The sequence below is a fragment of the Lucilia cuprina genome, chromosome 4 (assembly GCF_022045245.1).
Source record: "Lucilia cuprina isolate Lc7/37 chromosome 4, ASM2204524v1, whole genome shotgun sequence".
Lineage (NCBI taxonomy): Eukaryota > Metazoa > Arthropoda > Insecta > Diptera > Calliphoridae > Lucilia > Lucilia cuprina.
Window position 1 is genome coordinate 93,214,831 of NC_060952.1, and position 9,787 is coordinate 93,224,617.

Consider the following 9,787-nt stretch of genomic DNA (forward strand, 5'->3'; position numbering starts at 1 on the left):
GAACTAGAACTGAACTAGAACTGAACTAGAACTGAACTAGAACTGAACTAGAACTGAACTAGAACTGAACTAGAACTGAACTAAAACTGAACTAGAACTGAACTAGAACTAGAACTGAACTAGAACTGAACTAGAACTGAACTAGAACTGAACTAGAACTGAACTAGAACTGAACTAGAACTGAACTAGAACTGAACTAGAACTGAACTAGAACTGAACTAGAACTGAACTAGAACTGAACTAGAACTGAACTAGAACTGAACTAGAACTGAACTAGAACTGAACTAGAACTGAACTAGAACTGAACTAGAACTGAACTAGAACTGAACTAGAACTGAACTAGAACTGAACTAGAACTGAACTAGAACTGAACTAGAACTGAACTAGAACTGAACTAGAACTAAACTAGAACTGAACTTGAACTAAACTAGAATTGAACTAGAACTGAACTCGAACTAGAACTAAACTAGAACTCAACAAGAACTCAACTAGAACTGAACTCGAAGTAGAACTAAAACTCAACAAGAACTCAACTAGAACTGAACTAGAACTGAACTAAAACTGAACTAAAACTGAACTAGAACTGAACTAAAACTGAACTAAAACTGAACTAGAGCTGAACTAGAACTGAACTAGAACTGAACTAGAACTGAATGAGTTGTTTGTTTTTTCGACTTACGGTCGATATTAGAATATATTTCTTCAAAAGAATTATCTGTTTTTTACTTCTTCTAATTCCATTCTGTTTTCCTTTAAATTTCATTTAATTTATCCTTTTATATGCTTAAAAATTACTTATACGCCCCCATGCTTTAAACTCTATTTTCCACAGTGTATGTTTTTAGTAAAAGAGAAAAAGAGCACAAAACAAATAAAAAATTTACCTGTATTTATTGAGAAAATTTCTTATGTTAGAGTTTGTGTGGATGTTTATTTGATTGTGTTTTTCTTTTTGGGATGCCTCCAATTTTTGCTGTTGTTGTTAATGATGTTGGCATTTGTTGTTAGTTATTTAGTCAGTCATCTTGTATGTAGTTGTTGTTGGTGCTTCTTCTTTGTTTTCTTTCTACAAAATTTTTGTACTCTTAAAATTTGCGCTTTTTTTGTAATTTTTGTTTTGTTTTTTTTACTGTTGCTGTTATGTGTTGAGCCGTTTAGTGAGTGTGTTTGATTGTTTAGATTCTGCTGCGTCTGTTACTAAACGTAGTGTTGTTATTACTGCTGCTGCTGATGGTTGTTTGCTATTAGTAGTTGTGTTTTGGTGTGTGTGTTGATTTGGGGGGATTTTGCATATAAAACCGTTGTTTCGTTTTTACTTAAACTTCAGTTGATCGTTGTCAGTGTTGTTGAGCGCATGGTTTAATTTCTTTTTGTTGATGCACACTCGCTTTTAAACATTCTCAAAATAAACTAGAGAAAAAACGCTAAACCGTTATATAAATAACAAAAACAACCATTGCGTGCGGGAGTTAAAAAAAAAAATAAAATCGAAAAAAATATCTACTAACGGTGCTTAGATAAAAAGTGTTGTTAATACAGCGTGTTTTCATTTGCGGTATTATTAATTGTTTGTGTTTTTAAAAGAATTTTTTAATATTTATTACAGAATTTTGTTAAAACCTAAAGAATTTTTTTCAAAATAAATTTTAAATATCGTGTTTGTTCTTATTTTTCTATAAATTTTAGTGTGTTGCAATTATTGATATACAACTGACAAGTGTTAATTTTTTGTAAAAATCACAACGAGGAGTTATTGAAATTTTTATATTTGTAGAATGCAGACAGTAATCAAGTAAGTTTTTAATTGTTATTTTTTATAGATTGCTTTATATGTAATTGGTTTGAATAATTTTGTTAATTATTCAGATATTTTTTGTTTTTTTTTTATTTTGATGAAAAATACACAAAGAGAAAAATTTTATTTAAAATTTAAGATAAATAAGTAAATAAAATGTTTCTAAAAATTACCTAAAACTGAACTAGCACTCATCTAGAACTGAACTAAAATCGATCTTAACTGGAACTAAACTAGAACTGAAATAGATCTAAAATTAAACTGAACTAAAACTGAATTACAACTGTACTAGAACTGAACTAGAACTGAACTAGAACTAAACTAGAACTGAATTAGAACTGAACTAGAACTGAACTAGAACTGAACTAGAAATGAACTAGAACTGAACTAAACTAGAAGTGAACTAGAGGTGAACTAGAACTGAACTAGAGGTCAACTAGAACTGTACTAAAACTTTACTAGAACTAGTACTGAACTAGAACTGGCGTAGAACTGAACTTAACTAGAACTGAACTAGAAGTGAACTAGAACTGAACTAGAACTGAACTAGAACTGAACTAGAACTGAACTAGAACTGAACTAGAACTGAACTAGAACTGAACTAGAACTGAACTAGAACTGAACTAGAACTGAACTAAAACTGAACTAGAACTGAACTAGAAACCATACTTAAATAGAACTAAAATTGTACTGTGGGATCCAAAGCCAGCCATTTTATAAAATATTTAAATTTTTTATAAGTATTTTTTGCAAAAATTTTCTTTAAGAAAATACATTATTTGGATCTTAGCCTTAGTTTAATAAACTTTAACCCTGTTAAAATTTTGTAATAAAATCAATCCATTTATAGAATTTAAAATCTGATTTTTAAAAAATCTTTTTTTAACTTTTCTTAAAGTCTGTATATGTGACAGTTAATTGTTTTAATTTCAATTTCATTTTATGATTTGAATACAATATACCTATATAAAATCTTAAACAAGTTTTAATTTTGCTGAATCTTTTTTAATTGTTGTTTAAGTGATTTTTTTTTTTTTTTTTTTTTTTTTTTGTTTTCAGTATTTAAATTATTTTTGAGGTCATTAAAATCTTTTGTATTGAAAGACTGTATAAAAAGTTAAAATATTTAGTTAATATTTTATGTTAAATAATAAAAAAGTTCTAATGAATGAAACTGATATGCAATAATTTTGAATTAATTTTTTAAAATTTATAAAAATAATTCTTTGTTTTTTTTTGGTATTAAGATTAAATCGCAATTTCTTTAAAAAAAACTTTAAATATTAGTAATTTTCAAATAAAATTTATGATCAGGTTTCTTTTCAAAGGCAAATTTAATGATCAAATATAAAATACTTGATTTTATCGTTTAAAAAAAAAACTTGTATTAGAAATTATTGCTTTTTAAGAAGCAATAGATTGACATTTGATGTTAATCTTAAAACATATTTAAATTGAATATATAAATATTTAATTAAAATAAGAAAGTTTTTTGAGAAAAATTTTATACACATTTATTTGACCAACGCAGTTTAAAAATCGGAAAGGCCAAAATGAAGGGACCTATACAGCTGTAATTTGTCAAGAATATTGCCGAATATTGTGTATTCTATGTGTTCAAAATAGGTACCACCTGTACCGTTAAAAAGTTTTGAAACAACGTACATGTGGGAAATTTATATAATAATCGTCTGTGTGCCCCAAAATAGAGACAAATAAGTGCCCAGCAAAAATAAACCAAATTACTTCCAAAAGAATAACATTTAACACCCCTTTTCGCTTTTTTGTAGACGAATTAGTTATTTTCTATAATACTACATTTTCACTTCTTAATAACTTCCATAAAAATAACATAAAAATTATTTTCTGAGAATGACTTGTATATATAGTGAATTTTTAAGTCTGTTATAAAATCATCACTTCTTCAGGTCTTTTTCAGTACTTCTATGGAGTAAATTCTACTTCTTTTTCGCTTCCTTGAAGGCTTTTTTGCGGGGTGGTACCGTTAAAAGAAATTAGAAATAATGTTTACACTAGATAAAATCGTTTAAAAATTCTGAATAATGCGATTTTCGTCCCATCACTTTTTTGTAGAAAAAAGTAGTATGTAGTCGATTATTTTTTTTTTTTTTTGGAAAAGTCGACTGTCTTGTAGGAAAAAAGAAGGATGACAGATTATGATAAAAAAGTCGATAAATCGGAGATTAATGATAACCAAGCATAATTCTATAAATCGCCTTTCTTCTAAGGTTTTTTAAATTGAATTTCGAAAAAACTTTTTGTCGAAGAAAAGTCGAAGTCGACTATTTTGTTAGTCTGTGAAAAAAGTCGACTTTGTAAATAAAATTCAAAAAGTCGAAAAGAGTCAAAAATAGTCGAAAAGTCAAAAAAGTAGAAAATAATTGAAAAATGTCGGAAAAAGTCGACTATTTATACAATACTAAAAGTCGACTTTTAATTAAATGAAAAAGTCGAAGAACCGAAAAATCTAAAAGTCAACTTTTAACTAAATGCAAAAAGTCGACTTTTCGTTTAAACTATAGAACCCTAACTTCTTACCAAACGATTGTTTTTTGTCCAAATATCACGCAGTCATCCGAGTCTATATTAGACAAATATATATTATGCTAAACGACAAATTGTTATCAAGATAAAAAATTGGCAGGTATAGAATGCATTTATTAGCGTTATAACGTCCTTATGACAGTGTTGTCTAAAAAATAGTTTAGACAACGTTGTTTTTATAAAAAAACGTAATTTTATTGTAAAATTTGTGCAGAATTTTGTTTTTGTGCAATTAAAATTGATTTTTAACATAAGTTTTAGTAAAATTACTGAAATAATATAAAATGTCAAAATCAGCTGACATGTTCGTGCGCCGCTTGTGACGCTTATAAAAGTAGATCTACTTTAAGAATTCTACGCATCAAGGCATTCTACGATTTTGTGCTTGTAACGATCAGCATACAAATACATTGATTCTACTTTTTTGACAGACGCCTAGAATGCAAGAAAGCGTGAACCTACAGCTTTTTTCGTGATAAAATTAGCATTTTAGACCTCGTTCACACTGGGAAACTTTTGATTTTGTGTGTGAGAGAAAGAGATGGTTGATATTTCTTTCTATTTCACTCACACACAAAAATCAAAAGTTTCCCAAAAAAAGTCTCCTAGTGTGAACCAGGTCTTGTGTTCCCTATGCATTAACATTTAAATTTTTCTGCCGATGTTTTGTCAAGTGCCGTGATAAATATGTATTTGTCTAATGTGGACACGGGGTTATGTTCAAAAAAAAAAAATTGATAAAACGACTTTATTTTTCAACAAAAGTCGAAAAATGTAAAATCACAATCAATTCATGTTAAAAAAGTAAGAAAAGTCAACAATTTAAAAACAAAAATTGAAAAGTCGACTTTTCTGTATTGCAAAAAGTCGACTATTTGTTTCAACTATAAATTTAGGTTGCGAGATTTGATTTAATACTTTTATTACAAAATGTTTACATAAAAATAGTAATAGATAAATTTTACTACAAATTTTATGTTTTCTTAAATTAAAGTTTATTTTTAGACCAAAATTACTACATTTTACTTAACAAGCACTAACTGCATTGTCAAACTAACTTGTCAAATTTATAAATTTTTTTTCTAAATTTATTTTAAACTTAAATCTTGTTTTAAAAATAGTTTCCCAGTTTTTCCTTAAAAAAACTGCAGTTTTATTTTTATCTTAAAACTAAACTTGTTTAAGAAAAGATTTTGATTTTATTTTGCGTTTTTTTTTGTTTCGTATAATGTCGCAAGTTAAACTATTGAAATTAAAATTTCAAATTGGGAAAAAACTCGTTTTTCAACTTTACACTAAAAATTCACACAACAACGCCGCCATTCAATAGCACAGCACTCAAAATCAAAAGTCAACAGAAACAAAAAAAAAATTCCACCAAAAATCAACTAAACAATTTTTTTTTTTTTTACATATATTTCACGTTAAACCACAAGTTATGTTTGGAAAAAAAAGTTCATTGTACAAGTCATACTTTGCCACACTTTTTATTTCAAATGTTCATAAATTTGATTTCAAATTTAAATATGTATCCATACATACAACTGTGGCATAAATAAATAATTGTAATTATATAATAACAACAAAAATAATATAAATATTTTAACAAAAAAAGTTGAAATTTATCTTAAAAAAATCTAGATTACTTTTATTTTTTAACACTTTTTTTTCATAACAAAATGTCTTTAGGAGTAAAAGTGAAATTGGAACGTGTTTTGTTGTTTGTTGTAGGTTTTAAAGATTTCTAAGCCCCCCCCCTTTAAGTGTAATTCTTCTCACAGATCAATGTTTATTTTAGACTACAAATTTGAATTTATTTGATTTAAAAATAAACTTTCTTATTTAACTTAAACTGTTTAACATTTTTATGTTTAACCTGTTATTTGAAATGTTTCGTTTAATATTTATTTATTGTATTCTATTAAATAAAACTCTTTAAATTATCTTTATCAAGTAAACAGCATCCTCTATTATATTAACACAATATTGGCATCACTTTTATTTTAAACAAGATGGCTTAATAACTGTTTAGCAAAACGATTACAATTGTAAACACAACAACCACAGGCGATGAAAATAAATATTTCGGAATATTTATTCCCTCTCTTTCTTTAACTTAAATTTTGTTATAAAGTTTAAGTTTGTCTTGTTTTAAGTCGCTTGTTGTCTGCAGTTTCAATTGTATTTAAGGTGCTAATGTTGTTGTTTTGTTTTAAGTACGTGTGTTAGAGAGTAATCAGGAATTCTTCAACTTGCATTTTAATGTCGCACTTTCTCAAATTTGTTTTATATGTTTGTGCTTTGTCACTTTGCTACACTGCTACAAATAATTATAGATGCACTTAGAGGAATTTGTATTTATTTTCATTTAAAATTTTTATTTTAAAAGAAAATGCTATGAGTTTTTTGATAGACAAATAGATAGATAGATAGATAGATAGATAGATAGATAGATAGATAGATAGATAAATAGATAGATAGTTAGATAGATAGATAGATAGATAGATAGATAGATAGATAGATAGATAGATAGATAGATAGATAGATAGATATATAGATAGATAGATAGATAGATAGATAGATAGATAGATAGATAGATAGATAGATAGTTAGATAGATAGATAGATAGATAGATAGATAGATAGATAGATAGATAGATAGTTAGATAAATAGATAGATAGATAGATAGATAGATAGATAGATAGATAGATAGATAGATAGATATATAGATATATAGATATATAGATAGATAGATAGATAGATAGATAGATAGATAGATAGATAGATAGATAGATAGATAGATAGATAGATGTATAGATAGATAGATAGATGTATAGATAGATATATAGATAGACAGATAGATAGATTCCCCAAAGAACTTTAGTGGTCAGCCCTCTTTGTAATCAAGGGCTTTGTATTATTTTTTTCAAGGACCCAGTTTTTCACACAGTTTATCGTTGGGCTATGTTCTACAACTCCCCTTGAGGAATGTATGAGCGAAAAATGTCTCAGAGTTTTCGACAATTTGAAAACCAAGAACTTAGTGTTTCGAAGTTTTCAATATAAATCTCCAGATAAGGTTTGTCATAGAGTTTAGAGCAACAGATTATTGCTGGGCTTTGTTCTAATATTTCTCTTCAGCATTGCATGTCCGATATGTGTCTCAGAGTTCCCGACAATTCTGAATATGTCTAGCATAAAGTTCTTAGGGAATTCGAGTAAAGATAAGATTCGGTTGTCTGCGATGTTAATTGTTGTTGCCCAGAGAATGAGAATAAAATTAGGATATATAAAAAAAATTTATAATCATACACTTAGGGCGGGTTTCTTACTCCTCAGTTAAAATAGGCTTAACTTGCTATTAGATTAAACTCGGAACAAATTTTGGCGGACTTTAACCGATGATTGTGTTTTTCAGTTTTAGATATAAGCTCAGGTAACTTTGTTAGTATTGCCAACTTTTCACTCGAAAACATAAACAATGAACAGCTGTTTTTTGCAAACAATACTTTTGTAAAATGGAAAATTTTGGAAAAATGTTAAATAAACATTTAAAACAATAATAAATAAAACAAAACAAAACAGAAAATTGCAATTTACTTTTACTATTAAGTTTTTGTTCATCCGAAATCATTGTTTTATTGTTTTTGTTCATTGTGTTTTCTCACTTATAACTTGAGTTTAATTGACCATTTACCCTCAGTTAAACTAAGATAATATGTAACTTTACTGATAACAGAAAAACACGAAACATATATTAAACCAGGTTTAACCAAAGAATGAAGATTATCTTTATCAGAAAAACTCGCTCTTAGATATAAATAGCATAAACTAAAAGTTGTGTTGTTAACTGACTGAGACTACTTGCTTTCATAATTCAAAAAATCACATTAAGAAATATTTTTCAAAACTATCTTCCAAAATTTGGTAAAATTTTAAAGAAAACTATTGAAATAAAATATTCATTACTAAACTAATATAAATGATCTTAACATTTAATTGTAAATTTTTTTCCTTCAGTTCCACTGTTTTATCTTTTGGGTATTATTTTCGCGTGTTTGATTCATAAACACCCTCCAAATTTCAGACATACTTATTTTCCCATAAATCACTGGTCATACTTTTTTTTTTTTTGAGAATACACATATTTTTTGATTTATATTTTTCAAAATTTAAACAGAATTTATGTGGCTATTTTTTGACGTATCAACAAATTTTTTTTTAATTATAATTTTTTATGTTTTTAACAATAAATACAAAATAAACAAAATATATAATAAAATAAATAATAGCCGCACATTTGTTAGAATAGTTTTAACTTTTACTTGCTAATAAAAATTTAACAATTTACAAGAAAAAAAAAAACATTTTAAATTAAATATATTTTATTATTATTTACATGGAATTACAAACTTTGTTTACACAATTTTTTGACAGATGTTAGAATAAAGTATTGAGTTAAATAAAAATAGCTAACTTTCTTTATAAAATAGGTTAAATAAATAATTATGTTAAAAAAGAACCTTTTCAATATTTTTTTGGTTTAACTTATTTGGTAGGTGTTAATTAGAATTGAATATTCATTTAAAATTTCTTTTTTTTTGTTATTGTTGTAGGGTTTTTTTTAAAATTCATTCATTGAATTTTTGAATATTTCATATATGCCCGACCAATTTAGCATAAACGTGTTTGTTTAGATATTTACTTCAAAATCCATTTTTCTAATGGGGTCAAAATGTTAATGCCACATTTGTTGTTGTTGTTTTTTTTTAATTATTTATAAAATAAAATTTTGATTGTCATTGTGTCACTTAATGTTAAGAATTTTGAAAATCAAATTATTTTGTTTGCATAAGTTTTAAGATTTTGGTGGTGATTCAATATTTTAATTGATTCAAAATTAATGGCCACATGTTTTGCAAAAATTTTTTTTTCACTATTTGACCATTGAACGACAATTTTTTATACATTTGAAAATATTTCAAAAAAGATTTGAACATTTAATTAGCAATTTGTTTAATAAAAATCTTAATGTTTAAAAAAAAAACAAATTGTCAATATTTAGGAATTTTTTATTATTTTGACATCATGTCCAAAATTTGGCGTAAATTGTTGGCGCCATTAATATGTTTAAATTAAGAATGAAATGAGGAGTTGGCAACAAAGATTTTGAAAATATTGAAAATTAAGTATTAAGAATTTGCATGTTCTCCTAGAGTTTTTAAAAATTTACATAAAATTTGAATTTATAATTTTCAAAAATAGTTTATTTACGGTTCAGTTCTAGGTTAGTTCTTGTTCAGTTCTAGTTCAGTTCTATTTTAGTTCAGTTCAGTTCTAGTTCAGTTCTAGTTCAGTTCTAGTTCAGTTCTAGTTCAGTTCTAGTTCAGTTCTAGTTCAGTTCTAGTTCAGTTCTAGTTCAGTTCT

At 26.4% G+C, this 9,787-nt stretch overlaps 1 protein-coding gene across 2 annotated transcripts in view; it reads left to right on the forward strand.

The window, feature by feature from the left end:
• The first annotated feature begins 1,326 nt into the window (after nt 1-1,326).
• LOC111689915 (neprilysin-2) overlaps nt 1,327-9,787 on the forward strand; it is a 39,785-nt gene continuing 31,324 nt past the window's right edge. Inside the window, exons 1-2 of one of the 2 annotated variants that reach the window (XM_046949134.1) lie at nt 1,327-1,567; nt 1,687-1,792. In XM_046949134.1, coding sequence (XP_046805090.1) covers nt 1,776-1,792 — 17 coding nt within the window. In that variant the 5' untranslated portion in view covers nt 1,327-1,567; nt 1,687-1,775. The remainder of the gene's footprint in view (nt 1,568-1,686; nt 1,793-9,787) is intronic. The other variant, XM_046949135.1, reaches the window with a different exon arrangement.